At 54.1% G+C, this 24,283-nt stretch overlaps 10 protein-coding genes and 1 pseudogene across 11 annotated transcripts; all 11 read left to right on the top strand.

Annotated features, from left to right (window-relative positions):
• Nucleotides 1-233: 233 nt before the first annotated feature.
• On the top strand, nt 234-578 carry LBRM_34_4620 (conserved hypothetical protein; the record flags this gene model as incomplete). The annotated part of the gene is made up of 1 exon (XM_001568511.1): nt 234-578. One exon carries the CDS (start codon nt 234-236, stop codon nt 576-578), a length of 345 nt encoding a protein of 114 aa, XP_001568561.1.
• A 1,769-nt stretch (nt 579-2,347) lies between these two features.
• LBRM_34_4630 (putative protein phosphatase) lies at nt 2,348-3,445 on the top strand (the record flags this gene model as incomplete). Its single annotated transcript, XM_001568512.1, has 1 exon — nt 2,348-3,445. The coding sequence occupies one exon, from the start codon at nt 2,348-2,350 to the stop codon at nt 3,443-3,445; it is 1,098 nt and encodes a 365-aa protein (XP_001568562.1).
• A 1,812-nt stretch (nt 3,446-5,257) lies between these two features.
• Nucleotides 5,258-6,550, top strand: LBRM_34_4640 (putative small nuclear RNA gene activation protein (SNAP) 50; the record flags this gene model as incomplete). The annotated part of the gene is made up of 1 exon (XM_001568513.1): nt 5,258-6,550. One exon carries the CDS (start codon nt 5,258-5,260, stop codon nt 6,548-6,550), a length of 1,293 nt encoding a protein of 430 aa, XP_001568563.1.
• An 827-nt stretch (nt 6,551-7,377) lies between these two features.
• LBRM_34_4650 (putative katanin) lies at nt 7,378-9,147 on the top strand (the record flags this gene model as incomplete). The annotated part of the gene is made up of 1 exon (XM_001568514.1): nt 7,378-9,147. One exon carries the CDS (start codon nt 7,378-7,380, stop codon nt 9,145-9,147), a length of 1,770 nt encoding a protein of 589 aa, XP_001568564.1.
• Nucleotides 9,148-10,827: 1,680 nt separating this feature from the next.
• Nucleotides 10,828-11,118, top strand: LBRM_34_4651 (hypothetical protein, unknown function; the record flags this gene model as incomplete). The annotated part of the gene is made up of 1 exon (XM_003723188.1): nt 10,828-11,118. One exon carries the CDS (start codon nt 10,828-10,830, stop codon nt 11,116-11,118), a length of 291 nt encoding a protein of 96 aa, XP_003723236.1.
• Nucleotides 11,119-12,164: 1,046 nt separating this feature from the next.
• Nucleotides 12,165-13,109, top strand: LBRM_34_4660 (conserved hypothetical protein; the record flags this gene model as incomplete). Its single annotated transcript, XM_001568515.1, has 1 exon — nt 12,165-13,109. One exon carries the CDS (start codon nt 12,165-12,167, stop codon nt 13,107-13,109), a length of 945 nt encoding a protein of 314 aa, XP_001568565.1.
• A 592-nt stretch (nt 13,110-13,701) lies between these two features.
• Nucleotides 13,702-15,144, top strand: LBRM_34_4670 (putative MCAK-like kinesin; the record flags this gene model as incomplete). Its single annotated transcript, XM_001568516.1, has 1 exon — nt 13,702-15,144. The coding sequence occupies one exon, from the start codon at nt 13,702-13,704 to the stop codon at nt 15,142-15,144; it is 1,443 nt and encodes a 480-aa protein (XP_001568566.1).
• Nucleotides 15,145-16,045: 901 nt separating this feature from the next.
• On the top strand, nt 16,046-18,220 carry LBRM_34_4680 (conserved hypothetical protein; the record flags this gene model as incomplete). The annotated part of the gene is made up of 1 exon (XM_001568517.1): nt 16,046-18,220. One exon carries the CDS (start codon nt 16,046-16,048, stop codon nt 18,218-18,220), a length of 2,175 nt encoding a protein of 724 aa, XP_001568567.1.
• Nucleotides 18,221-19,169: 949 nt separating this feature from the next.
• On the top strand, nt 19,170-19,586 carry LBRM_34_4690 (putative glycine cleavage system H protein; the record flags this gene model as incomplete). Its single annotated transcript, XM_001568518.1, has 1 exon — nt 19,170-19,586. The coding sequence occupies one exon, from the start codon at nt 19,170-19,172 to the stop codon at nt 19,584-19,586; it is 417 nt and encodes a 138-aa protein (XP_001568568.1).
• A 1,531-nt stretch (nt 19,587-21,117) lies between these two features.
• On the top strand, nt 21,118-21,759 carry LBRM_34_4700 (annotated as a pseudogene). The gene is given in 2 exon segments: nt 21,118-21,195; nt 21,199-21,759. Coding segments are annotated over 2 exon segments (639 nt in total).
• Nucleotides 21,760-22,687: 928 nt separating this feature from the next.
• On the top strand, nt 22,688-23,737 carry LBRM_34_4710 (glyceraldehyde-3-phosphate dehydrogenase-like protein; the record flags this gene model as incomplete). The annotated part of the gene is made up of 1 exon (XM_001568519.1): nt 22,688-23,737. The coding sequence occupies one exon, from the start codon at nt 22,688-22,690 to the stop codon at nt 23,735-23,737; it is 1,050 nt and encodes a 349-aa protein (XP_001568569.1).
• Between the last annotated feature and the right edge of the window lie 546 nt (nt 23,738-24,283).

Below are 24,283 nucleotides of genomic sequence, written 5' to 3' on the forward strand. Positions count from 1 at the left end.
CAGTCGTACTACGAACCGACTTCCATATGTCTCTGGACTTACTCTCTTAATAAGTCTGTCGCTCATGCTCTCTGCCTCTTCTTCTCTTCATCACCACCGCCACCCTCCCCGTCCCTCCCCGTCCGCCCCCCCCCCCCCCCACGTCTGATGCGCATGGACACATGGAAAGTATTATACACACGAGTGCATACCAATACGACCTTTTCACCAGCCGAGAAACGAGTCACAGTGTGATGGCCAAGTTAGAGCAGCGCGCGCTACAAAAGCCGCGAGGGAACCCAAAGCACAAGCTGGACGCTCTCAGCGCAAGGACGAGCGCCAAGCAAAGGTGGAACAAGAAGATGCGGGAGAAGGAGCGCATTCAGCGCGTGCGCAACTTGTCTCAGCAGCTCAAAGACGAAATTAACGCGGAGCAGAAACGTGCTGCTGAGGCTCGCAAGGCAAATCAGCAGCGTAAAATCGACAACGAAAAGAAGAATATGGTCGTTCAGAACATCAAGAACGAGAAGGCAATTCGAAAGCTGAGCCCGAAGCACCGCCGTGCCGCGCGCATCTTCATGCTACATGAGCTCAATTAGTGACTGCAGTGGCCACTGTTTCTTTATACCCACTTCATTCTGTGTTACTTAACCTTTTTGTATCCCGGTTGATGTCACGTGCATCTCTGCATTTTTGTGCGCGTGCAGCACTATCCCTGTTCAGGTGAGATATGACGTGTAAGCTGATATTATGAGGCACTGAATCACCCACTCACTCCCAAAAAGAGCAACAAACCGACACACGTGCCGTCTTTTAAGCTGCCTATGGGTGGTGCCGGGGTCTCTTGGGTATGGAGAGGAGCCCTCCTTGGCGTTGCAATGCGCGCTAAATGGGCAAAACGGCGCGCTGGCTTTTTCCACCAGTGACGCTGCCAGAGGGCCCCCTTCAACGGGTGGACGCCACGGAGGCGGGCAGCAACGTCAACAAGATGACGTCTCGACTGCCGTCAACCTCCTCGAGCATCAGTCTCGGCAATCGTCTCCTCCCCCTCCCCCCCCCCGCTTCGTCCCTCTTCCTACTCCCTCTCCTCCACCTCTGTGACTTTGTTGCCGTTGCTTGGCCTCCACCACTCTCGCGTGAAAAGCGGCTGTCAACCGTTGCAGTATTGCTCGCTGGCTGAAGGTTTTGTGCACCTGCGGCTCGTGAAGTCGCGAGAATCGTGCAGCAACGCAAGACACGGATGTAGCGCTGCTTTCTTCGTTTTGTTGTTGTTGTTGTTGTTGTTGCTGCGGTTGTTATTCGCTTTCTTTTTGTCCTTAATTTGTTGGACGTGAGCAGCCATTGGCCCCTCACATATGCGCCAGCGGGTGGACTCGTTCATCTGCCTGAAGCGTCTGTGGGATGTGCAACGACAACGCCCTCATCGCTTTCGGATTACTCTCTTTGGACGTCATCGATTGCGTAATCGGTCTCTGCTCTCCTTCTCCCTCATTGTGATCTCCTAAGCCTCATCTCATTCACCATCAACAAAAAAGCCCACCGGTACAGACAACGCAGGCGAAGACACGCGTGACTTCGCACGGCTCATGCGAAAGGTGTCTGTATCCGTACTTTTTCATTACCCCCTTCCTTTATTGTCTGTGCCTCCGCCATTCCTCGCTCCCCTCTTTTCTGGTGTGCTCTTCTTCACCACTGCTCATCCCTGCATCGTTGGAGCCATCCTTTGAAGGCGATCTCTGTGTGTGGGTGTGTGTGTGTATTTGTCAGCAGAGTCGCGTGTCTCCGTTGGGTGTGTGTGTGTGTGCCCCTGTCGGTGTCCGCGTCATTCCAGTGCTGTTTTACTTCCTTCGTGTTTCTTTGTTGCTCGCTTGGTTCTCTTTCCCTACTGCCTTTTGCTGTTGCCGTTGTGCACTCCCTCTTTCACAGACAGAGTAGCTCTCAACAGCAGTAGTAGCACGCAATAGATAAACTCATTAACGCCACCCGCCCTCACGCCTTCTTTTATGTAGCCTCCGCACACACACACACACACACACATACCTCCCTTCTCGCCGCCCTTCCACAACTTCACAAGCGGTGCGAAAAACGTTGCCATCTTCTGCCTCTTTTTGTTCCCGCAACGTCGTTTGCGTTTGTATGGGTTGCTGTCGTTGAGCAGTGGGGCCACCGCACTCGGAGACGCGACACGCATACGCCCATGCACCCTCGGTCAGAAGCACAAAGCTTCTTCTCTTTCTTTCCCCTGTTCTCTAGACCACCACACCTCCCTCACACGAGGTGCAGACAACGTCGGACACTCGTTTAGTGCTCACTCGTGCGCGCTTTTCTTCAGATACACAGACACCAAACATCTACACAGACGCATCGTATGAATACGCAGTGCTGCACTCCGCCTTCGATGGGCGGTGGTGATGATCTCTTCCTAGCCTCCTGCCAGTATCAGCTGTTTGCGAACGAGGAGGAAGACCAAGAGGTGGAAAATACGGCACTTCAGACGAGTGTAACCATACGACCGTCCGATAGCTTTCCGCGTCTCGTCCAATCGTACTCATCTGAGGAAATACCGCCAAGCGGCCTGCTCGACACTAACGTGGAACTGCCCTCACCCCCGCGCCTGCCACGCTCTCCGCGACGCGCTTTTCAGCCAATCTCGATCAACCTCCCCGGCGACAGCTCCTTCGGGCGAACCACCTTTCAGGGGTGTTCAGTCGAGGCGGCTGCCAGTGACAACATCACAAACACACTCTGGCCTCCCCTTACCACATCGACGCAACCCAACTCCGCCCCCACGGCAGCACCAGCAGCAAATGTGGGCGCAACACATCTGCAGACACCGGAAGTGCAGCGCACGAACCACACCGTGAGCACTCCGAACGTAATAGGGCAACTTCTCTACACTCCCCAAATACCGCCGGTGTGCCAGGCATGGCGAGCCAACCTGGATGCTGAGCTTGACACTGGGAGCAGACGCTGGGCACCCGACCAGATGCCGTCCATTACGATGCTTATCGACAACGCTCTCTACGTCGGCGGATTTCCAGATTCTCAGACTGTGTCGCAGCTGCACGCGCTGGGCATCCGCCACATTGTCAATTGCTGCGCGCAGGACATTCGTACAGTCCCCGAAGTGGCTTCGAGCTTCCACCTGCACAACTTGGAGTCATTTGACACGGAAGAGTATTTGATTCTCCACCGCGACTACGACGTTTTTGCCGGACTGGTCTCCACTATTCTGGAAAAGGGGGAGAAGGTGTTCGTGCACTGCGTCGCTGGTGTGAATCGCAGCGTGGTGCTGTGCGCGGCGTACCTCATGGAGCGTCTCTCGCTGAACCCAGTGGAGGCAATTCGTGTGTTTCGTACCAATGGGCGCACGCGCATCTTAGACAACAAAGGATTCCGCCATCAGCTCGTTGATCACTACCTTCAAAGCGTGGAGCCACACAGTGCGAGGCTAGGGCTGCTGTAAGGAAAAGGGGCTTCCAAGTGCGCATACGACTCCCTCCAGCCCACACTGTCGAGAGGTTTCGTTTTTTCCTTTATCCACTCCCTGCAGTTCCTCGTTAGCGGGACTCGTCTCTCCCACCCCTCACCCTCTCAACTTGCGTTGCGAGTCGTTTGTACTGATGCGCTGATGCTCAAGTGAATCGGCGACTGCGCTGCCGTGGTAGAAGCAGGCACCACTCTCCTACTCACTCCTACTCACGCGCAGCGGCGGATGCGCGTTACATTGCCACGCACATAGGAGAACGCCTACACCGTAATTCGCGCACCGAGACGCCATGCTGTGCTTACCGTGTCTGCCGCCTTCTCCTAAAAACGCATGTGTGGCCGTTGATGCCAATTGCGGTCTGCAGTTGGTTCCCCTTTTTTCCTTTTTTCTTTTTTTTGGGGGGGGGATGTCGCGCTTCTGTGCTTCTCCGTTGAGTCGTCCCTCGTCGGCGTGGTTTGTCACGGTGGCCCACGGCGTCGCTCCTTTGATGTATGTGTGCAGAATGGGCAGATGAGTGCCCGCGGAGGGGGGAGGGTGGTGGTGTCCTTCGGCTGCACCATGAGGTCTTTGGAGGAGGAGGGGGGGGGTGAATGAGCGTACACAAACGCACGGGCGCGATGGAAAAGCAAAGCAAAGATAGTCTGGAGAAAGGATGTGAGGCCGCTTACTCTCCACTCAGATAGTCGGTGGATAACCGAGGAAACTGCAACGGCAGAAGCGTTGTATGTGCAGCGGTGGAATGAACAACCGGTGTTCTTTGTTTCACGTCTCCCTGTTTTGCACCCGGACATGCGGAAGATGCTTGCTAGAGAAGGGGGAGAGAAAAACAGAGATGTATGCGCTCTCAGGGCCATTGTTGGAGTCCTGTGTTTCCCTTTTAGCAACTCAGATGAGCCACACAGAAATGCAATCAGAGGACGGTGTGTGTGTGTGTTCTCTTGCTCAGATGTTCTTGCTTGTTCCCGGCATTCGCTGATCACCAGCCGCACATCTCCCCCACGTGTAGCACATACACACATAGGCGCGTGTATCGCCAGACCTTCACCGAGCCTGATCCACCGTTTGACGTTGTGGTGGTCATGTTGCTGGTACTCATTCTATTGGTGTACATTTCTGTGTCTTCCCTTATTTTGTATGTACTTCGCTCCCACAACTCTCTGGGGTCTGCAACCTTGATCAGAATAAAGCAAACCATCTCGATTTGACGAACTCCCTACTCATGCACCCATGCCCTCGTCATGGGCTCACACGAGTTACTTGTTGCGGATTTGTTGGTGCGAGTAAGGGCCGACTCAGATGCTCAGCAATGCACCACCGTTGTGGAAAGAAAGGCGGATGCTTGGGCGGAGCAAGGCGGTAACGTCGTCTCTCTTGCGATGGTCATCAAGGGGGGTAGTCCGCTTGTTGTGCGGCTTTGATATGCACAGCGACAAGCAAGCCCCCTCCAAAGGAACACACAAAAAAAAGGGCTGGGCCTGAGTGAACGGCAAAACGCACGTCTGAGCATATCTGTTCTCTTGCCGTCTCTGCATCTTTGCGCACCCTCTCCCGACTTTCCTCCTCCGCTTCTCCCTCCTCCCCTCTTCCACCTCTTCCTTCGGCGTCGCCTGCTGGGCACCTGTTCACTGCACAGACTAAGCCAATCGTACGCTCTTTTCGTTCATCTCTGTTACGCCGATGCATACAAATGACTCGCCTGACCACTCCTTCCGCGTTGACCCGTTCACCTTCCTCGTGCCAGGCAGCCAGGGCCATCATGGTAGTGATGGATTCCCCCCTGCTGAGCCAATGACCCTGCGGCGGATAGCAGACGAGGTGGCCAACATTCCCATCGCAGAACTGCGTACTGTAAACGAGGAGCCGCTGGCAAGCATGCCAGCTGACGCTATTCTCGAACCCGGCACGAAGGTTAGGCTGCCTGTCGTTTTGGACTATCCGGGCAGTCCCTACGGTATGGTGCTACACCTCGGTAGTGCCGAGGCGCAGCTGCAGGACTGTGAGGTGCTCCTCGACTCTCTCGTAAGCTCTTGGGAAGGCGAATACGGCTCTCACAGCTTGGAGTGCCTTCCTCCACGTAAGGTGTGCTCGCAGACGGAGGCGGTATTGGCCAAGGTGCACGAGGAGGCTATTCGGCAACTGCCCAAGGTTGAGGCGGGCCTTCAGCGGTTGGGGAACAGAGAGGCAAAGCTCCCGCTTCTGGTGGAAGTCGAGGCGATCAAAGCAGCGGAAAGTTCGATCGAGGAGTCATTCCAGCAATCCGTCGCGGGGCTCGAGAGTTTCAAGAAGGAAAGTAAAGCCTGTGGAAAAGTTGGACCGGCGCCACTGAGCTCTAATGACCTCACCCCGGCCTCCCTGCACACGAAGCGCGATGAGGGCGAGGACTACTGCGTCATGCACACGCACCGGTGGGAGTTCGCGGTGCACGGAGTGCGCTCGAAGGAGCCCCGTGAGGTTTGGGCGGTGCTCTCCTGCCAACCGCTCGTGGCGCTGCTAGACGCGATCGACTGCCCGACAACACGTGACCCGCTTACCACCTCACGAAATGCCTTCCTCTTTATCCGTGGAGTCTTCTATATCGACGACCGCCATCGATCGCACGGAGACTTTGCCGACCTCAGCGAGGTAATCCGGAGGAACGACCCTTTGCAGGACGCGTCGAGCTTTCACGCTCTGGAACACCAGGGCTTTGCCCGGTGTCCAGTAAGGAGCGCTGCAGAGACCGCCTTCAAAGACCTCAACGTCAAGATGGGCGAGTCCTGCCTGCTGCGACACTGCGGGGGCTGCGACCACTACTTCTTCTTGTCGCATGTCCGAAGTCTAACCGGCTACCCACGCACGGAACGACACGAGTTCCCGCACCGTGTGGCCAAGGCACGAGACCAAGCAAGACGGTGTCTGCTCTGTCGACTGTTTCCCGCCACAGTCGTGCTCTACGAGGATCCACTCTCACCTGAGAGCCCGGCCTTTTATTGTGCGGTGTGCTTTGATCTCCTACACAGTGGTGACACACCAGAGGAGGCCGCTCAGTACCAGAGACGCGAGGCAAAGGACTTTGGCGAGGTTTACTTCAAGGTGTCGTAGCCTTCCGCCGAGCGTACGCGTGCTACCTTACTTGGACACCGTTTACCGGCTTTGTACTTCATCGCGATGAATTTGTGCGGGTGACGAGTCTCTTGAACCGCTCCAAACGGACCCAAGGCATCAAAATAGAAGATAGCTTTCGCCTTCCCTCTTTCCCCTCCCCCAGCATCACCGCTGTCAGTGAAGGAAGCTGAGTGCGTTGTGCTGTTCGCTGGCAAATAACGCTGGGGGTAAGACGCTTGTAGGAGCACGTGCTCTACTGTGCCATGTATCGTACACCCTTTCTTCTCCCTCCCTTCCTGTGTGAGTAGTGCCTTCGTCAAGCAACTCGCTGAGCGTGGACACATACACATGCATATAATCCCCTCACCCACTTTTTTTTACTCTGCCCCACATGCTCTCGCTCTCGTTCCCTCTCGTACTCTCGTTCTCCTAACCGCGTTTGGTGTCTCTGTGTCTCCCCCCCCCCCCCCCACTGCCTCCTCCGCACGTGGGGCCACAGTTTCCCCGCGTTCGTACTTTGCACACAAACGTGCGCACACACACACCTCGCTCTCCGAGCCTCTCTCCCTCTTTGCTCTCTCCACCCCTCCCAGCCGCCCATATACTGAGCGGGACTTCGGAAAATAGTCACACTGCATCTACACGTTTTCTCTGAGGCTCTCACTCTTGAACGCGAGAGACTTAGATTACAGCAGGGGGTGCGCATCACGTGCGGTCTTCTGAAAGGTGAAGACACGTGAAGTTTGTAATTTGAACCGTAGCGCCGCTTCTTGGACCCGTGTGTGTGTGTGTGTGTGTGTGTGTGCTTCTAGCTTCAGCGTATCATGTTCTCTGTATCGGAGCATCGGCTGCCATGCGATGCCCTGTACTCACGCATTGGCGCAAGTCGCTCCAAACCACTCGTGGGTTTCGGCGGCCGCGACGCTTCTATTCACATCTATCCGTTCATGGGATACACACGGACTGCCTGGCTGCAGGGCCTGACGGAGCCCATCACAGCCCTCGCCTTTGACCCGGACCAGACGTCCGTAGTGGGCGGAAGCGACGCCGGCAAGCTGCAAATGTGGGACATCGACTCTGAGGAGGTGGTGCGTGCCTTCACCCGTGGTCACGTCTCCACCGTGACCGGCATCGATGTTTTCCGTAGTGGGCAGTTCTTTGCCACCGTTTCAACAGATAGAGTACTGCGCATTTGGGATGTGCGAAAGTCGTCCGGTCGGCAATCCTACAAGGATGCCACCGCCCCATTGTGTGCCGTACAGTTCTCGCCAAATGGCAGGTGGGTGGCCACCGGGTGTGCACGCGGCACCGTGCGCCTCTACGATCTCGTTGCTGGACAGATTATCCACAAGTTCGAACTGCATTCCGGCGCCATCACGAGTCTCCACTTTCACCCGGACCTGTACTATTTAGTGGTGGGCAGTGGTGACGGCACGGTATCGGTGTGGGATCTGGACTCCTTTGAAACGCGGTTTCACAGCAGCAGCCAGCACACACCCATCGATGCCGTCCACTTCAGCGGCACGCGCCTCCTCGCTACATCGGACCACAACCTGCGTATCTTCGATATGTCGAACCTTAGTGACCGCACGGCAGTCTCGCTGGAGGCACCGTGGATTATGATGAGTGACGTAGCTTACGCAGGCGCCATGGACGAGGCCTGGTTCGTGGAAACGGCCGGGTCCACGGCAATGAAGTGCAAGCTGTCCTTGCGTGGCATTCACCGTCCTGGAGAGGAGGCACCGCGCGCGGCAGCGGCACCACCGGCATCTGCGCCAGCACCTGCACTGCCCCCCGAGCGAGTCCCGGTGGCGGTGCTGAACAGAAACAGTGCCATACTCGCGGACGCACAAAAGAAGCCCATAAATGGATCTCGGCTCAGTCCAATGGACTCGCCAGCGAAGGCCACAGGGAACGACGGGGCAGAAAGAACGCTGCGCGGGGAGACGTCGGCACCGTCAGCTACGACCCTTCCGCGTCCAGCACTGAGTACCGCTGGCCCATCGTTCCCACCGACGCCGGCCCCGTTGTCGAGTGCAGACGAATCAGAGCTGGAGGTGCTGCAGCAGCTCAGTCGCGAGCACGGCACTGTCTCCGCCACACTGCAGGGGCGGCTCAACACGCTGCGCGCCGTGCGCACGCTCTGGACGCAGAACCAGTCCGAGGCAATGGTGCATGTGAGGCGCTTCTGTGAGGACGGGCAGGAGTTCGGCCCGCTCTTCGACGTTCTCACCGTGCTGCAGCAGCCCCGTATGAAGGAGAAGATGCTTACCGAGTCCATCGCTAGTGTAGTAGACCTAGTCGAGATTGCTCTGAAGACAGACTACGAGCCGCTCATCTTGTTAGGGCTGCACACGCTTCGCAGCATTGCCACAAAGTTCCGCGCAAGGGTGGAAGAGGCGCAGCGGCGGGCGCGCGCTTCGCAGAGCACAGGCTACAATGATCCACTTGGCATGAATCAGCATCAGCACATAGCAAAAAAGCTACACGATTGCTGCCCAATCGTGTTTGTGTTAGCGGAGCGCTGTGACAACGTCGGAGAAGAAGCTAAGGCTGTCCTGCCAGACATGCCACCGCCACCACGCACTGAGTAAGGGGTGCCTCACTGGATGTCCTAGACGGGGGGAGGGTATCTTCTAGCGGACGATGACGTAGAGATGCCGATACCGCTACCAACAGACAGCCTCTGGGCCGCCGCTGTTCGTCTGCTTTGTTCTCACCTCCTCAATCAGTGTACACATGTGAGCCGCTTTTATTTTTTTGTCTTCTTTTGTTTGGTTTCACTCACTCTTAGGTGCGCTTGGGTGCTTTCTTTGGAATGGAAGTGTGCATCAGCTGCGCTTCGGTCTCTCTCCCTGTACTTTGACGTGTCGTGTTGCTCTAGGCGATGGTGTGGGCAGTGTTGTGCTGGCCTAGTCCCGACTCTCGGTCCCATGCTGTTCTTCTTACGTGTTTCTTAACCACAGAAGCGCTGTATGATTTTCTTCCTTGTGTGTGTGTGTGTGCGCGCGCATGTGTCTCTGCAGTCTTCCACGCCCCATGCATCATTCTCTCACACACTTCACGTCTCACCATGTTAGATCTCCGTGTTGAGGCGCTTACGTTGGCGTGTGTATGTCTGTTTGTATTTTTACTTTGGCTCTGTGCTGATTCCTCTCTCTTTCACTTCCCATCAATTTGGCACGCTTCTGATCGCGTTCGTTTCCTGTTCTCTCTCCCCTTTTTGCACACTGATTGGAATGCACATACACACACTACACGAGCACCTCTTCGTCTTCTCTAGCCCCTTTATTTGAGAGCCACCATGACGGACCCACTCCTCACGTTTCGTTGGTTCACTTTTGCAGCTATTTGAATATCAGCCTGCGAAGCACCGGAGAAAAGTGAAGCTCCAAAGCAAGGAGAAAAAAAGCAGTCGTCTCTCTACATCCAATGCAAGCAGCTCGCACGCCGGGCGGAAAAGAGAACAATCGTCCTGTGACTCTCCCGTAGCGTGCGAAACGTGCATTTGGCCCTCGTACCCTTTGTTCTCTCGGCCGTTCCTCTCTGTGGACGGACCCGCCCGTGCCACCCCGCCGCGGAAGGGACGACAGCAGGGTGAAGTACACAAAAATGGGATGGCCAGCACTGCCGCTTTCAGGGCCCATGTAGGGGGGATAGAGTTCGGCTCGCTACTGACCTTTCTTATTCTCGCGTTGCATGCTCTCGTGTATGCTCCTGTGTACTGAGGGGCCCTTCTCAGCCGCTTTACTGCCATGCTGTCCTTGCCGCACTGCAACCCACTCCGCCAGTCGATGGAATACAATAGCGCTAAAGTAGCTTGTTTGGGGGCTTTGGTCACGGTCTGACGAAGTGAGCGCTGCAGACAGTCCACGAGGCTTAATACCAGGTGCAACTGCAAGAACCGGAGCGCCGGTGCAGCCTCTCTCAAACCGATACTCCTGATGTGTTGAGTGAGCCTCTGCAAGCGTTTGAGAGCTTCATCATTCGACGTGTGCGGGAGGAATCCGCTGAAGCGTACGCGGGTGTCTGAGACCAACTCGACCCTCCTTCCGTGCACTGCGCGCGGGACACTCTTGACCCGGCGAGAATCAATAGCCAGGCCTTTTGTGGAGTGCTAAGTGGACGAGGGTTGGAGGCTCAGCTCGAAGTACAGCGAACGCGCAGTGCGGCGATGGAGCAATGCCTCACACATATTGAGGCAAAGCGGAGGTCGCCTGTCTAAGGTAGCTTTTTTTTTTTTTGCTGCGATAAATTCAAAACGTGAAGTAAGAATGTCTACTGAATCGGGGGTGAGCTCCTTCAGGCAGACAGCCGAAGCAGCGGACCTGTCGCTCACGCAGAACGCGACACACGCTCGCTGCTATGCACGAGCGAGTAGAAGAGCACCACGCAAAATTGACGCAATGGCACCAGCAAAACTACGATCTGATGCCCACGATAGTTGCACCGGTGAGCGATCTGAAGGAGGACAGCCGTCAACGATGCAACGAGCTGACGAACCTGCGACAGCAGTTCGGGCGTCATGGCAAAGGTGGAGACGTTCCGATTGTGTGGTCGCGTAACAAGGGATCAGCCACAACCACTTCTGCAGTTGGAAAGCGCTGGTGACACATGTTTTTCTTTAGCCTCCACCCCACCCCCTCGGCACTCATCCCCTCCCCCCTGATGGCTGTAGGAGCACCTTAGCGCGCGGCGTCTCTCAGGGCCCAGCGTCCATTCCAGGCGGAACCCGAGCAGGACCCCCTGCCCCCCGCCAGTGCCGAACTGCTTCTGGCGCTGACGGAGCCAGGCACCCACGACGTAGCGAGGTGAGAGCGATGCACCGCTACGGATGCCGGCGGTCAGGTCGTGGATGGCGCGGCGTCGGAGCGGCCTGCGACGGTGAGCACGCCTGTGCCATCCATACGATAGACAGAGTGTCATCGTGACTCGAGCGCATCCCGCCCGGCCCGACGGGGAGCGGCTGTGAGGGGCGACCTGCAGAGCGGGTGGTAGGCCGAGCCTGAGGCAGAGGTCGTGCTCAGGTGACGGTGAGTGGGCGCCTTGCTGCAACGCGTGCACTACGGGTGCTCTGCACGACGCAATTGGGCCTGTGGCAGACCGAGGAGGGGGGAGGCGGGGTAGAGCGAGCGGAGGCTCTATGGCAGAGAAGGGGGCACGTTGGAAAGAAAAACGTTGTCACTCCAGCCGCCGCTTCCCTGCTGACCACTGCGATCTAACACGGCTGTAATTTGCGGATCGTGACGGTTCTCTGAAGAGAACCACAAAAAAAAAAAAAACAAGAAAACGAGGAAGGTTAGGATGAGAAAAACACAGCTCTCCGCGCGGATAAAAAGCAGTTCGTTATCCTGACTGTGCGGCGGAGTCAACATACCGGTATGCGTAGCTCTCCTTTTATCCTACGCTACTCACGTGTCTTTTCTCCCTTTCTTCCTCTCCTGCGAGCTTCGGTTGTTGTTGTTTTGTCGGTGGGTGGGTGGGTGTGTGTGCACGGGCGAATACGCGCAACCGCTCATTTTCGCGCAGAACTCAATCGAAGCAGCGTATCCGTCAGAAGCCTTAAGCACGCAAGCACATCTATACACAAGTACTACACTGTATCCGACCCATGCCAGTCTCCAAGACGTTTTCGCAGTCGGAGCGGGAAAAGCTCCGCAAGGATCGCCACATTCTGCCGCCGTTGAGCGATGGTCCATTTGGGCCGTTCCCGAAGGATTGGAAACCGAAGGAGCGCGATGCGGTAAAGTCGACTGTGAGTACTAGCGTCAATGTTGCAATGGTCAAGAATAAAGCTGCCCCTGGGCAGCCGGTCAATGCGGCTGCACAAAAGGCTGCACAAGCCGACATTCTCGTTGGCCACACAGGCACGGGCGGCATGACGGTGAGCACCTTCAAAGGTACCGGCGGCGCGAACACGTCCGTGAGCAACGGGCGCTTTGGTGACCCTGCCGGCCCTGGCAAAGCTGGAGCCTACTCAAAGCAGCGCATGTCGCCAACGGACTTCCGTCATCACTACAATCGAAGCGACTTGCCGCTGTCCATTCAGCACGGCGCGAATCGCTCGCTGCTCTGGAAGGTGGACGTGTCGAAGCTGGACTACCACCACTACCTGCCTATCTTCTTCGATGGCCTGCGCGAACTGGAGGAGCCGTTCAGCTTTGTGTCGTACCAGGGAAGCATGGACCTCCTCGAGGGCGGCGGCGCCAAGATCCTGCCGACGGTGCCGCAGCTTATCATGCCACTAAAGACGGCACTGAACAGTAGGCACCCTGATGTGCTGCGCAAGGTTTTCCACGTGATGCAGAAGCTAGTAGTGAGTGGTGATCACATTGGCGAGGCGCTTGTGCCATACTACAGGCAACTATTGCCAGTATTCAACATGTTTAAGAACCGCACCAAGAGCATGGGCGATCGCATGGACTACGGCCGGCGTGGTAGCCAGGACCTCAGCGGCCTCATCAACGACACGCTCTACCTGCTAGAGCGCTATGGCGGCCCGGACGCGTACATCAACATTAAGTACATGGTTCCCACCTACGAGTCGTGTATGTGAGCTCGGCCGCGCGAAAGGCAGTGGTGACACGCGCTGATGTACAATAAAAAAAAGGCGCGCGTCCCCCTTTTCCCGCCCGCCCCGCCAAGCAACATGAGGTCTTTTTGCTGTTGGCTTTTCGATGTACATGTGCGGGAATGAAATGGCGCGTTGCCGTCCCTTGCGCCGCGAGTGAAAAAGGGCCGGCCGGGCGCCCCTCCCCGCCCGCCCAGGCGACCCCCCTCCCCCCGCGGGGAAGCGGCCCCCTGCCTCGGCGCCAAACCAACCCCCCCTGCGCGGGCCCCGCCAAACAGCCCCCCCCCCGGACAGAAAAGCCCCGGGTGCACGCGGGGCAGCGGCAAACCCCCCCCAAGCCGCGCGTTTGCAGGCGCACCCGGGCCTTTCGAAAGAAAACGCTATGTTTACATCCGCCGATGCCTCTTCCATTCCCTGTCCCATTTCCACCCCTCTCCTTCCTATTGACCCATGTTGCTCTTCTAAAGTCGCTCATAGAGTGTGACAAGCAATTCCAACGCACTGCATATTGGCATTCACTCGACTACATAGCGGCCTTCATCTGGAACAAGCTAAAGATCTTGGGAAAGCAAAAGTCATGCCCAGCATTCCGTTAGTGACCGAGCTCGGCGCGAGGGCGGATGAGTTTCAGCACGTTTTGAACATGTCGAAAATTCCAGCACATGTGGAGCAAAAACTACGTCCTGCCATGGATCCTGATGAGCTCTTCACTTATCAAGATTCGCGCATTTTCGTGCGTGCTCGCCCCATCATTGCACATGATATGGAGGATCCGAACAATCGGAGCATTGTGCAAAAAGTTAATGAAAACAGAGACCTTGTTGTGATGACGCCAAAAATATCGCTTTCTGGCGAGTGCACAATCGATCCCTGCGTTGTCAGCCTTGACGGTGTCTTTGTTGGGGCGCGCGATGATACACAACGAGTTTACACGGACTCATGCGCCCCGCTGGTCTCCCTCTCTGTTAATGGCGCATCCACGTGCGTGCTATGTTATGGCCAGACTGGAAGCGGGAAAACATATACAACGACTGGTATTTTCCGCCATGTCGCCGCGGATCTCTCGCCTGCTTTTGGCACGCACGATATTTTCCTCACCGTTCTTGAAATTCAACCCCTCAAGAACATTGACCTGCTCACTGGTATGGACGTTCAAGTGATGGAGGATGTTTCAGGTGAGCTAAAGCTGCTCGGGACAGAGGCCTTTGAGTGCTCCAACGCTGAGATGCTTCTCGCCGCATTCGAGGAAGCCGCCTCGCAACGGACAACGCGGTCCACGGAGAGAAATGAAACGTCGTCGCGTTCTCACATGATTGCTCGCATCTCCATCGTTTCAAAGGAGACAAAGTGGGCGAAGCCCGGGGAATTATTCATTGTGGATCTTGCTGGTAGCGAAAACACTGCCGACAGCGCTACTCATGATAAGACTCGTCAAGCAGAAACCAAGTTTATCAACACATCCCTCATGACTCTGAAGGATTGCATTCGGTCCCGCGCTCTTGCGTCGTCGAGTACGCAGCACCTACATATACCGTACAGGCGCTCGCCACTTACGCTTCTGTTGCGCGACTGCTTCGAGATTGCCGTGCGTCGCCCGACGAAAACTGTTATGATCGCCTGTGTCTCGCCGCTTCTTCGAGACTCACGGCACACCATCAACACGCTGCGGTACGCATCAATGCTTGCCGTGACACTACCGACTACGATCCTGGCACCTGATCCAAATGATCCGAACAATTACACACGTGAGCAGGCCCTCGACATTCTTGTTAAAGTGTCACAAGGAAACATCACTGACCCGGAGTACATTTTGCCAGAGGGTGACGGGAGAACTCTAGTGCACATTCCAGAGGCGGAGTTTATACGCCGTATTGTGGAGAGTCATCCACATATCCCTGAAAAAAGGGCAAAGCTTATTTATACTGCCATATGGAAGCGTGTTGTCGACGCGCGCACCAAAGGTCGAAAGCAGATGATTGACGCAAAGCGGCATATTAAGGCTCCTCGCTGCGCTACGTAGTACTATTTGATGGCTCATCTCTTAGGTGTGACCAATTGTAGCATGGCTTCATCACTCGTGCCATTTTTTGTTGTGGTCGATTTATTTGGGGAAGATGCTTAGATAATTTCAAGTATTAGAAATCATGTTTTATTGGTTTTTTTCTCCTTTTCTTTCTGCGCCCCGGCACGCCGGAGTGTGTGGAAGAAGATGTGTTTGCTTTTTCCCTGCCTTGAACGAAATATCTCAGCTTTGGCGTCTTTGTGCTCTTGCTTAGTTCAATTCCAGAGAGTTAAGCGGTACAGCTTCACAGCTTTTCTTTTACACTTTTAATTGCGGGAATCGAAGAGCAATTGAACTCCACTTGTCACTTCTCTGCTTTGGAAAAAAAAGTGTCTGAGTATGTGAGCTACTCTCACTCGCCGAGTTTTTGTTTTTCCTGTTGCAGAACGCTCTTTTTTCGCATTCTTCATGTTAGTGTACGGCCTCTCAGTTATGTCTTCGCACCTGTCGTGCTTCCCCGAGAGAAAAATACAAAAATGATACTCTGACGCGCTCATTTGCAAGTCAAGCAAAAAGACAAAGTAGTCTGTGGGCTTCCTCACCTTCGGTATACTGCAGCTAAATAGCTTGTCTATTGGGAGTGACACTGTTCGTGTGTTTCTCTCTTCCTCGTACAATCACGCTTGCTTGTGTTCAGGCCTTCTCACACTTTCTCGGCGAAATTGTTTCTTTGATCTCGTACAATTTCTCATCTCTTCAACCACTGCTCTATCTGTCACATATATATTTACCAGGCTGGTATACGTATTTACCAGTGATGTTTTGTATAGCTCCTCGCACAACACACCCTTCGATCCATCACACTCAATTTCATTGTCGTCTCTCCTGTACCATCTAGATTTTTTCTCTATTCCCAATAATGAAGTTGAAGTACAGAGTTGTTTTTCTGGCAGCTGTACTTGCATGCCTTTTCGAGCCTCTTGCATCACTGGCCCATGTAATTGGTGTCGACTTAGGATCCGAGTATATTAAAGTAGCTGGGCCACACGGCGACAAAGGCATCGACATTGTTCTCAATGAGCAGTCGCGACGGAAAACGGACAACTTTATCGGATTTCATCGGAGCGATCTTTACATTGGTGATACAGCAAAGAGTCTGGCCGCACGGTTTCCCCTGTGCACTGCAAGTGCGGTCAACCAGCTCATCGGAATTCGAAAAGACTCACATCTTCTTTCATTTTTCTTTGATTTGCACTATGAATACCACATCGGTTTTAACAACCATGGCTCGGCGATTGTGAGCATCTGCGATAACAAGGATCCGTTTACTGCCGAGGAGCTCTATTCCATGGTACTATCGTACTGCAGAACCGCTGCTGTGAATGATGAGGTTGTGGATCCAAATGGTATCGTCGTCACGATACCATTTCACACATCGCCAGCGGCGCGGCGGGCTATCCTTGATGCGGCTCGCCTTTCAGGGTTGAATGTTCTGGGTCTCATGCATTCCACTACAGCTGCTGCTTTTTACTACGGCGTGCGGCATCGCGGCTTTGGCAACAATTCACTAAAGATGGTTGTTTTTGACCTGGGCTCGACACATACTGAGGTTGGTGTCTACGAATTTTTGCCAGCTGCGAAGCGAGCACCTTTTTCCAGTGCCTTTGGGGTGCTGAGGACACTCGGCGTTGTCGAGGATCGGTCTCTTGGAGGTCGTGCCTTTGACTTGTGTGTTGCGCGGGTGATCGAAAAAGAGGCGCGTACGAAGCTTGGGATTGAGCCCGTGCTGGGTGGGCTGAGTGCTGTGCAGCTGAAGTCGCAGTTTTCCCTTCTTCGTGCTGCAAATAAGGTTCGTGAAACGCTCTCTGTAAACAGCAACACACCTTACACAGTGGAGGGTATTGCCCCGGATCGAGACTTCCACTCCAGCATGACGCGCGCCACTTTCGAATCTGAATGCGACCCTCTTTTCCAACGAGTGAAGGGTTTGGCTGCGAACGTAGCATCAGTAGTGAATATTTCATTCGAGGAGATCAATTCCTTTGAGATGATGGGAGGGTTGTCGCGTACGCCAAGGATCATCGCAGACCTCTCCAAGGTAATTGGACGAGGTGTGGATCGCACTATGAATATGGATGAGGCAGCAGCGATTGGTGCTGGCTACTATGCCGCGAAGTTATCACCTCTATACCATGCAAAATCTCTAAAGCTGGACGAGACGATTCCGTACAGAATCGACTTTGAGGTAGACCCTCCTTTGAGCAAGGAAAAACCTGCAGCCAGGCGACCTTTATTCAGTGTGGCCGACTTTCTTCTGGGCGACTCAGTCAGCCTCACATTCAATCGGACGGAGGATTTTTCGATCAATTTTTACACTGAAGGTGATGCCACCAGGCCGTTTGTAAGTGTCACCGTCACTGGGGTGAAGCAGGCGCTTACTAGGATGAACTCATTGCCATCTGTGGTCAAGCATGCAAACAACAGTCACATGATTCGACTGCAGATCGTGCTGAACGAAACTGGTCTCGTGCAGGTCGAGTATGCAGAGGCGGTTGTGCGCTACGCTGAGGAGGTCACGCAAAATACGAGGGAAAACGTAACAGGTGAGCAATCTAGCGAAACGAAACCAGTTGAAAAGTCTGTTAAGGTAGTAAAGATGCGCCACCAAGTAGTGGACCTGACTGCGACGCTTGCGTGGAAGAACCCTACTGAGCTGACGTCTGAAGAAATGGAATCCTCACAAGCCAAGCTGAAAACGATCTGGCATGCAGAGCATGTGAAGCACCTCCGCGCGACGGCGAAGAACAATTTGGAGACGTACATCTTCTGGACCAAGTATGAAGGTGTAGCCGATAACGCTGAGCTGACAGCCACTGCTGGTGCGACTGCCATTCAGCGTGTGATGGACGAAGTCACGGCTGTACAGGAGTGGCTTGAAGGCGGAGAGGGAGCATTAGACCACTGCGCTGCTTCCGAGTACGACTCACGACTGGGGAACCTTCGCAAGATGGTTTCTGAGCTAACGAAGAAGCCTGAGGAAGCCACGAATATAGTGACAGAGAGTTCTGATGACTATAACGAAGACGATTTGTGAGTCTGTTTTAGTCAAATTTTCTCTTACATCATCCGCCGTCTTGTACGGTGGATAACCAAAAGGTTGGTTGTGCTTTCTTTCGACCTCGCTTCCTTCACACCTTTCTCTTGTGCTTCGCTGTTGTTTTGTTCCTGTTTCTCTACATGTCTCTATTCTGCGCTTTCGCAATTGTAGTAGTGCCAACGGCACAGTGTGTGTTTTTTTTTTTTTGCTTCCTTCCTACAGTCACTCTTCTTGAAGAGACGGTGAAATGATGAAGAGAAGTGCAGTCATTAGTGTATTGTTCTCTTGCACGAAGGGTAGGAATAAAGAGACATGCAGGCAAGGGTCGGAAAAAGATGGCAAAGTCGGCGGATCTGCACATTTGTTTCGTTGCCAACTAATCAACGTGGGCTCTTTTTGTTGTTGTAATGGACACTCCGCAGCAAAATCAATCAAACAGAAAAGACCGTATCCAGCAATGTTCAAATGTATCTTTGCCCCTCCTTGCACCCATGACACCACTTGAGTACCACAATCAAAGCAGAACGAGAAAAAGTGCGCGCTCAAGATCTGCTTTGTACTCACATGTTGGCAAGCAGCTAAAACCCAAATGAGATGAAAACTTACGACAGTTTTTTGACGCCCCTCAGGAAGATCTTTACTTCTCTGCTCGTACTATGACTTGCTTGTTTTACACTCAACCATCACCACACGTACGCACCCCCCACACACATGCGCGCTGTACTTCATGACCTTCTCATATGCGATCCAAAGACCGTCGACTCTCTTTATTCATCTTCCTGGACGCGCCCCTCCCCCCACACAGCAAAACGCTCCTTTCCTACCCTGAAGCGTATCGCCATCCGCGCTTTTCAAGAAGTTCGCTCTTTCTCTCCTTTTTTTTTCTTCTACTTCCTCAAGAGCCAAAGATTCTTTAAATACTTCTCTCATTACACCACAGTCAGCAATGCGGAGGGCTTTCGCTGCTGTACCCGTCGTTGCTGTGGCCTGTCTGCGCTTCTATGGCACCAGGCACTTTACCGACAGCCACGAGTGGGTGGAGCAGGGTGAGGGTGAGGTAACCATTGGTATCTCCTCCTACGCCCAGGAGAATCTTGGCGACGTGGTGTACGTCTCTCTCCCGCAGGTAGGCGACACTGTCACGGCGAAGGATGTGGTAGGCGAGGTGGAGAGCGTAAAGGCTACGAGCAACGTGTACTCCCCGGTCGACGGCACCGTCACGGCTGTGAACGAGAAGCTGAAAGATGAGCCGAGCCTCGTTAATCAGTCTCCGGAGGAGAAGGGTTGGCTGATCAAGGTGAAGTGCTCTGAGATTCCCAAGGGCCTCATGGATGAGGCGGCGTACAAAAAGTTCCTCGAGTAAGTGACATGTGCGTGCAGTTGCTTTGACGACGGGTATTTTTGCTTTTGTGTTTTCCTTCTGTCTCGCCTTGCGCTTGTGTGCGTACCTTTTTGTTTTGGCTCTGCGAAGAAAGACGCGACCGAGTCGAGTATGCATGCGTGTAGGTCTCTACCCACGTGCGTTTATCTCGGAGTGCATGTACACGGTGTGCATGCGTTCAAACGCCGCTTCTTATCCACGAAATAGTGCGGTGTCTTTTTTTTTTTCGGGAAAAAAGACGAATGAAAGGCAACTTGGTTTTTCAAAGCTCGCATCACTCAGCTGGAGGGGGGAGGGTAGTGTCTGGGGCTAGCGAAAGAGTAAGTGTATGAAAGAGAAACGAAGAACCGAAAAGGATGACAGTGTGAGTGGAATTGGCAGCAATAGCAACGGCAGTGGAGAGAAGGACCTACGCACAAGTCAAGGTTCAGGGAGGGCTGATGATGCTGCCAAGAAGCACATAACGAAAGGAATGGACAAACTTAGTCAAAGGCGAACAGGAAACAACAGCGGCTTTCACACCAAGAGGCCGATTGTAATTCGTACCTTTCATCTTAGCTCGCTCTCTCCCGCTTTCCGCGCAGCTTGACACTAACATCTTCTTACCGCTCCGTTACACCAGCCCAAGCACGGACACGTCGTAAGAGGGTGGAAAATTGAGGTTGCAATCTGTTCTATAGCGGCGAAGGTGCACAGCGTCCTCTTCTTTCATCTATCGCCAATGAGCACACACACACACACACGCATATATATATATTCAGTGGGGTTACAGTCGAGCTAAAGAAGAAACGAAGAGAAATCACAGCATGTTGTGGTGTTCTCCATTACTTGATGAAAGTCATGGACGACTCTTTCTCTGCTCCTTTTTTTTTTTTGCGTGCTCCTCTTCGTTTTTCTTCGTTCCTTTCCGCTTCAATTTGGGAAGCCGATTGCGTTCTTCTGCAGCCCCTCTCTTTTCTTTCCGTTTTGTTTGCGTCTGGTGTTCTTCTTTCCGTGCGTAGGCTGTCTCTCGCTCTTCCTAGTCTGTCTCTTTCCCGCAGTTTTCCATTACCCCTTCAACCTTTTCTTCCCACCTTCCTTCAGAATTTTGGTTAGCTCAATATGATGAGCTTTTGTGGACTCGATGAGATCAAAAACGAGCCCATCGCTGACATTTGTGTGATGACCAGGTGAGTCTGAGCTGAGTCCAAAGGCGGTGCGGTGTGTGCTGTCCCAAGCCCAGCTGTGGTTCGACTTCTAAGTAGCCGCGGAGTGCAGTTACACTCTTGTTTGAACCTCACACTCTTGCAAGTCGTTTGCAACTGCACCGCTACTCTTTTTGTCTGCGACTGCAGTCGTCTTTCGCTTGTTATTTGGGGAAATATAGGAAAAGGAATTGCGGCCGTCTGAGCGCACACGCCCGTACGTCGAGGTTTTGTTGACTGGTGGTCTTTGTAGCTGTCACCTGTTGCAGGGCCGCTACCAGTGATTCTTCACTGAACGCGTGTGCCGGTTCCACCTCCTAAATCAGTATATGCGTGTGCACTTGTACTTTGGCCTGCTCTGTCCATTTTATTTTCTTCATCTCACTCAATGCGTAGACGTACAGTCGTAAGGAAGCGAGACGTTTGCATTTATTTTCCCTGCGCTTCCCCTCGATAGCCCACTCGGCGGTCAATAACGTTGGAAGTACCACGTCCTCTGCACCACTCTGGGTCAGATCAGCTCCTTGAATGGGAGACCGTACTCGAGTCACGGTCGTCGCAGCTGCTGCAGCACCGAACATCTGGGAGCAAGGAAAATTCAATCAGAGGCGTTCCTTTTGGGGCTGAGCAACAATAATATCGAAACACCGTATCCTCTAGACGTGGGCAGACGCGCATTGGCAACGTACTGGCCACAACTGTGCGAAACGGAGGCTGCACTCGAACAGCGGACTGCCGAGGCCGCCAAGGCTTCTCGTCGAAAACAAGAACCCATGACAGAGGAGGCTGGTGCAACTGACGTAGCGTGGCGGGAGCTAGTACGATGCATACGGCTAGTGGGCGCATCTCACGTACAGCGGATGCGGGCTCTGGAGGCAAGAAAGCTAAAGGTACATGAGCAAGATGCAGACGCACGTTAGCGACTGAGCGCACTGCGCGCGCGGGAGGTGCAACTTGTGGCAAAGCAATAACCTCTGGGGTATCACCGCCGGAGTTTTACAGATGTACTGCGGCAGTCGCTCGCGCAGCTGCAGTGAGGCAAAGGAACACCAGACACGCCTCACAGCATTTGATGACATCAAAGAACTGTGACCGTGTCTGGCGGTCTCCTCAGTGAGCTTTATTCCGTCCCCTGCTTCGGTCTTTAATCCGAAGCTGAACTCATATGAGTGTAGGAATACGTTTTGAGCTGCTTCATTACTACTTTAGCTGAGAGCAGTGGCGATAGTCTCTGAATCGATGTATGACGTGGTACACGAGGCTGATTTCGACGGGAAAGTAACTGAAGGACAACAAACTTGCTCCAGCTAGTTTGATAAGCATCTCTGCTAGTTCTCTTGCAGGGGAAGGGAGGGGCGCAGCGCTTTCGAGCACATTGCTTGGCATCATTGCTCTCTCTTCCCCACTGCCTCCTTCGCCGGGGTAATTGCTAGACAGGTGGGACGTCTCCCTCACCAGTGCACTCTCTCTTCTATTCAGCAACGTGGTTAAACGAAAGGCGCGCATGAAAAGTGATCGACAACGTCTTACGTTGCTCGAGCTCTTTTGTAAGGGTGACGACTTGCCTTGCGCACCTCTGATCCGCAAGGCATCCCTGGACGACACTGTTTTAATGAGCTCGCTTTCATGCACTTCTTCCTATTTATTTCTTTGATTCTACTTCACTGTTGTCGTCTCACTCCTCCTACTCGCTTGTGTTGCTTTGTGTGTGTGTGTGTGTGTGTTTTGCATCACTGCCTTGACGGCGCACGCACTGTCCTCTACTGTGTGACTGCCGTGCCCAAATTCCCACGCATACCTTGACGCTTCGCAAGTGGAAGCGATAGCGCCATCGCTATCAAGACGCAGGACACCCACACACGACTGCTTTGCTGCTCCTCACTTTTTATTTCGTTTCGCATGTCAATTACAATCGGCATCAACGGCTTCGGCCCTGTGGGGAAATCCGCCTTATTCGCGGCCCTCGCTGATCCATCCTTCACCGTCACGGCAGTCGTTGACGCCTCTGTGTGCGCGGCCTACATCGCATATGTGATTGAGCAGGAGTATCCGCGTCGAAACCCGGCGGGGACACCAATTCGAGTGACGGACACGAGGAAGGACCAGATTGTACTCAACGACACCCAGGTCATTTATGTGTCGGCAGCCCAGGATCCTCAGTTATCCCTGTGGAAGCAGTACGGCGCACGTTACGTGCTAGAGTGCACGGGCCTCTACACCACACGTAGCCGCAGCTGGGGTCACGTGACAGGTGGTGCGGCGGGCGTCTTCATCGCAGCAGCCAGTGCTGATATCAACACAGTCATGGCATCAAGTGCCTTGGAGAGACTCTCGGCGTCTTTGCCTGTGTGCGCCGCAGGAACGCCGATCGGGGCCGCTGTAGCTCCAGTGCTGGACGCGCTGGCGAAGGTGATGGAGGTTGAGCGTGTGAATTACACGGCCCTCTATGGTACTCAACCACAGCACCCCATCGGTGCCAAGTCGGAAGACTCGCGCGACTGGCGGCAAGCACGACTGCAGTCATATGCTAACTGTGCGATGGCTTCCAGTCGCGACAACGGCGCAGAAACTGTGTGTGCGCTCCTGCCTCACCTGGCCGGTCACGTGAGTGCTGGCGCTTTCCAGGTTCCTGTGCTGCAAGGGTGTGCGATCGACCTAGTTGTCTACACGAAAGAGGCCATGTCAGCAGATGTGGTGGCGAGCGCCTTTGCGCACTCCATGGTAGACTCGGAGTCGACTGCGAGCGTGTGCATCGCCAACAGGCCCATGATCAGTGTTGACTGCATTGGCAACTCACGTGTCATGCTCGACGTTGCTTCGTCAAGCAGCAGCACCGATGGCAAGGTGCATCGCATGGTATTGTGGGTGGATGTAGAGTGCTACTACGCTGCTGTGCTGTTGTCGCTGGTGAAGCAGGTACACGCCATTCACACACCACCGGGGCCGTAAGGAACGCATCATTAAGACGCATCCGAGGCAAACACGGCGGCTCTCGTCATCTGGTGATCTCCCCCTGTTTTCTGCGTCGCCTGCGCAGTGTTGGTGCATGGCCATCTCTATCTGTCTGTCCCTTGAAGAGCCACTGACGCTTCTTTCTCCGCTGTTGCGGTGATTCTTCCTTCTCTTCTTCATGTGTACTGTCGTGTTTTTGTTTTGTGTCCGGGTCGAATGCAGGCCCTCCTATGTAATCAAACACCCTTCGTTTTCTTGTCTCCCCTTCCTCCTGGCACCTTCTGGATGAGATTATACGTGTAGACGTGCGCATGCGTCTTTGCGGGTTGTGCCAACACCCCTCCCCTCCTGGCTTTTGCCCATGGACGACACGACCAGCAACTACCAGTGGCACACCCATACATACAACCGAAAGAAAAATCAGCGAGGCCCCCCCCCCCCTCAAAAAAAAAAAACGATGACCACCACACCGATGCCGACTGAAAGATGCAGAAGGTGACATCGGCATCTCCCAGCGCCGGGCGCTACATATGGGTGTGAGTA

This window comes from Leishmania braziliensis, chromosome 35 (assembly GCF_000002845.2).
Source record: "Leishmania braziliensis MHOM/BR/75/M2904 complete genome, chromosome 35".
Lineage (NCBI taxonomy): Eukaryota > Euglenozoa > Kinetoplastea > Trypanosomatida > Trypanosomatidae > Leishmania > Leishmania braziliensis.